Here is a 4,843-nt window from a genome sequence, read left to right on the forward strand (position 1 = left end):
GAGCATCACTGCATCCAACATTTATGCTTACAGCCGACTCCACCTCTCCACAATGGAAAAAAACTATAATTTATTAGGACTAAATCAGAATCAAGCTCCGTTTATTGTATTGGTTTTATTTATTGTCTAAAACAATGGAGTTATACGGAAAGGTAAGTGAGAATCGGCGTTATATATATTATGTTGTTTGGTCGTAATTGGAGCCACGCAAAAAGAAAAATAAATGGCTAATTTAGTCATACTGTAAAAACATAAGTGTCGTTTAAAGAGATTTGTCATTTGACAGCGTGCATAATTGTGACCGGTTATGAAAGGTTTATTAAATTTATGAAACGCAACATCAGTGACGACAAAAGCAATCAGCCGTAAAAGCTAATTTATTCATAGGAGCTGCTAATTCAAACATTATTGGTTATTTAAATATAGAAATATTGTGTATATAAGCCTGTTGGTTATGCTCTCATTTACAGCTCAAATGTTTCTTCATCTATGGTCCACTTCAAACATACTTTTTGTCTATTAAAAGCATTAGGTGTCTGAAGACTATTAGCGTTAAATATTCAGGGCTTGACTGAAAAGAGACGGACCCCTTTAACAACGCTCAGCCTGGAACGACACACAGGCTTCGTCTCAAAATCTAGTGAGCTGCCTACCTAGACAACATTTTTGGTGTATCATGGGCACCACGCGCCTGTTAAACAATTTAATCGCGATTTTCCCAGCACATAAAGTTTCTAAAACGTGATGTTATGTTTTTCCCAGGTCACAGTTTTAACTACAGAGTCAAATTGTTTATTTGCTCAGCAAGACTCAATAGAAAGTTGTAAACAATAAAGTAATATTTTAAGAAAATGGTATTCTTTTACATTATTTACTTTTTCTTTAATATTAGAATACTTTGAAATCGGTCTTATTATTAAAAACAGACATCACATCTGTCTCTGTCTACACCAGCTATATGTAAAAATGAAATCTAGATAATATATACATTAATTTATAGTTCAGAACTTGTGCAAAATACATTAACATTCAAACTAACAAATTCATTTTTGGTTACAAATGTTGAAGATGGGACTAAATGGGTTACATTCAAAAATGCTGTAGGACACTCACTACAGTCTAAAAAATGCTGGGTTAAATACAACCCAGTGCTGGGTAAAATAGGGACAAACCCAGCAATTGGGCTATTTTGACCCAGCATTTTTTAGAGTGTAGGCTTCAATACAGTCATGGACAGCTCCTGGTGCTGACTTACAAACATACAGACATACAAGGACTTACAGACATACAAAGCCTACTTATAAAACACAGAGAGAATGAAATCCAGAAGTTCTCTCTCTATATATTTTTAATATCATGTAACTATATATGTCATCCTATAATGTCAGCAGCCATATCACCCTGCAGCCCAAGACTGGTCGCCCACTGCAGCTAAGCAGGGTTGAGCCTGGTCAGTACCTGGATGGGAGACCTCCTGGGAAAACTAGGTTGCTGCTGGAAAAGGTGTTAGTGAGACCAGCAGGGGGTGCTCACCCTGTGGTCTATTATTATAATTATATTTCTACCATATTAAGAGTTTACACAATATTGTTAGGCTGTAAACCTTTGATCTTTTCATTACACTGTCTCTGTGTTCTCACAGATGGCTGCTACGCAAGACAACAAACAGAAGGAGAGCTCTGATCAAAACTTTGATTACATGTTCAAGTTGTTGATCATTGGGAACAGCAGTGTTGGCAAAACATCTTTCCTCTTCCGGTATGCTGATGACACTTTCACATCTGCATTTGTCAGTACGGTGGGCATCGACTTTAAGGTCAAAACTGTCTATAAGAACGACAAAAGCATCAAACTTCAGATCTGGGTAAATTCTCTCTCGTTCACATCGAAATGGCAATGACTGCAAAAATCACACAGACTTTAAATCTGCTTTAAAGGGGTCATATGATGCGATTTACATTTTTCCTTTCTCTTTGGAGTGTTACAAGCTCTTGGTGCATAAAGAAGATCTGTAAAGTTGCAAAGACTAAAGTCTCAAATCCAAAGAGATATTCTTTATAAAAGTTAAGAGTCAACCACGCCTACCTAAAATGGCTCGTTCTAACACGCCCCCACATACCTACGTCACGATCTGGGAAGATTTGCATAACACCGCCCAAATGTGCACGCAAAGAAAGAAAGCGTGGTTTCAGGAACAGCAGTAGTGTTGAAGCAGCAATGTCAGGGAGACGCTGTGTTTCAGTGCTAAAGCAAAAGCACTTTATTTGGCCTTCCGGAAGTAGATGCAATTAGGAATCATTGGTTAAGATTTAGTTACAACAGAACAGCACAACCCAGATGTTCGAATTAGTGCAACGCATTTTATGGACGACAGTTTTTTGAACCTAGAAGAGTACAAAGCTGGCTGTGCAAAAAGGCTATTTCAAAAAAAAAAAAAAAAGGGTAAATTCCAACTTTGCTATGACATTGTTGCCGCCGCCAGGTCGTGAAGGCGCTGTGTGTTTCGTTGTGAAAGTGAAACTACTTTGGTTGGCCTTCCAAAAGAGGACGATATCCGCTTCGTCATGCCTGGAGCTGATCCGTGCTAGTCGCTGAGGAAATACATAAACTTTGCGCTGTTGATCGCCGGATTGGCTTTCACCATGGAGGAAGCGGAGTCCAGCCCGGGGTCGTCATATGTGGTTGCCGCAAGCTTCTTTTTAGCAGCATCATATGACCCCTTTAACTCAGCATCAATGTTTCATGGTTGGTAAAGCATTGAAGGGTTGGATAATCACATATGGTGCAATGTAAACATCACATGGGCTGATGATTAACACTGGCTTATGGAAAGAGAACATAAGCCATTGTCACCTTATCTAAGCCTTTAAGTCAGCATCAGCAAAACTGATCTGTTCATCAGATTGCGGCACGCTTTTCTATTTTAGTCTTTCAGTGAAAGCGCTGCTACTTTTAGAGGTGACAAACCGCCTTCTCGATCAGTTCTCAGACTCAAGCGCTCATTCATTTCACGCATTTGTTGTATTGACTCTATCTGTCTGTCCCAGACTAAATTAAATGAATAGTTCATCATAAAATAAAAACAGGCTGAAAATGTACTCACCCTCACGCCATCCAAGATATAAATGAGTTTATTTTTTCTTCGGCACAGATTTGGAGAGATTTAACATTACATCACTTGCTCGCCATTGGATCCTTTGCAGTGAATGGGTGTCGTCAGAATGAGAGTCCAAACAGCTGATAAAAGCATCACCATAATCCACACGACTCCAGTCCATCAGTTAACCTTTTTCACAGGAGAAAGCAATATTATGAATGGAGGACTCGTATTTTAACTGCAAGCAATGATTTGAAGTTAAAAACCTCTTAATGATGGATTTGTTTGTTACAAACATGCAGCTTTTCGCTTTACAAGAAGTTAATTGATTGGAGTTGTGTGGATTATTGTGATGTTTTTATCAGCTGTTTGGACTCTCATTCTGACGGCACCCATTCAGAGGATCTATTGGTGAGCAAGAGATGTAATGCTGAATTTCTCTAAATTTGTTCTGATGATGAAACAAACTCATCTACATCTTTGATGGCCTGGGGGTGAGTAAATTTTCAGCAAATTTTCATTTTTTGGTGAAGTATTTCTTTAACTCAGTCACCTCTTGTAAATCTGAATTCATAATACATGTAGGTATGCACCTTTTTTAGACTACTTTACTACATGGAATAATGCCTATTTATTAGGACACAGCCGGGCAGGAAAGGTACAGGACTATCACCACTGCCTACTACAGAGGGGCCATGGGCTTCATCCTAATGTATGACATTACTAACGAGGAGTCTTTTGCTGCCGTACAGGACTGGTAAGTGGATTTTAAATCTTACATTGTGCATTATGACAGCCAGAGCGTCTGCTTTCAACAGAAGTATTCATGAGCTTTCAGGATCACCACCGTGTGGGTTTGCAGAGGTGATCCAGCAGTTTCCGTCTGCCTGATAGCGTGAGACATTCATGCCTGTCGATCCTGGAGTCAAAATCTATAAATGAAAGTCAGGAATCATATCAGGAACATTTTATAAAGTAGAGCACATTTAAAAAACTAAATAAAAAGTACAGAATTATTACTTAATCATGGGTTTGTGTTAAAACTTTACTAGATTTTTAGTGTCTAAGCCAAAACATGAGAATAAAACAGCGTTTAAATCTAATTTTACTTAAGTTTTAATAGTAAAAAATAAAAGTTTTTTTTCTTAATCTAGCAGATACAGACTTAAAGGGATAATTAATGCAAAAATGAAAATTATGTAATAATAAATGAACTCACCCTCATGTCATTCCAAACTTGTCGAAGAACATTGGTAACCAAACAGTTTGGTTACTATTGATGTCCCATGAATGGACAAAAATCTCACTTTTCTTAAAATATCTTCTTCTGTGTTCCACAGAAAAAAGAAAGTCATATGAGTATGGAACGACATGAGGGCGTTTTCACATTGTTTAAAAGTATAATTTCAATAATTTTCATTTATTACAAATTAAATGCATATTCTGTCATCATTTACTCATCTTCATGTCGTTCCAGTGATTTTCCAGAAAGGAAATTGTGCACTGTATTTCAAGTCTTCTGAAGCCATACAATAGCGCTGTGTGACAAACATTTTACCGTTCCTCTAAATTACACAGGAGCGCGATTTATCTTGTTAGTTCAGTAAGATGAAAAATACTTTTTGTACAAGATTTAAGTCATGATGACCTGCAAAATACAATACTATGTGTGTTTTTGAAGGAAATGTTATCACTTGAGTCAGGGGCGTCATGCACTCATTATCATTTTTGAGGGGGCACGAGTTG

At 37.6% G+C, this 4,843-nt stretch overlaps 1 protein-coding gene across 1 annotated transcript in view; it reads left to right on the forward strand.

Moving 5' to 3' along the window:
• LOC107743864 (ras-related protein Rab-3C-like) overlaps positions 1–4,843 on the forward strand; it is a 7,533-nt gene continuing 2,690 nt past the window's right edge. The window contains exons 1-3 of the mRNA XM_016557313.1: positions 1–152; positions 1,643–1,864; positions 3,736–3,854. Of these exons, the coding sequence (XP_016412799.1) occupies positions 135–152; positions 1,643–1,864; positions 3,736–3,854 (359 nt within the window). The 5' untranslated portion in view covers positions 1–134. The remainder of the gene's footprint in view (positions 153–1,642; positions 1,865–3,735; positions 3,855–4,843) is intronic.

This window comes from Sinocyclocheilus rhinocerous, unplaced genomic scaffold (genome assembly GCF_001515625.1).
Source record: "Sinocyclocheilus rhinocerous isolate Xijiao unplaced genomic scaffold, SAMN03320098_v1.1 scaffold377, whole genome shotgun sequence".
In the NCBI taxonomy this organism is placed as follows: domain Eukaryota; kingdom Metazoa; phylum Chordata; class Actinopteri; order Cypriniformes; family Cyprinidae; genus Sinocyclocheilus; species Sinocyclocheilus rhinocerous.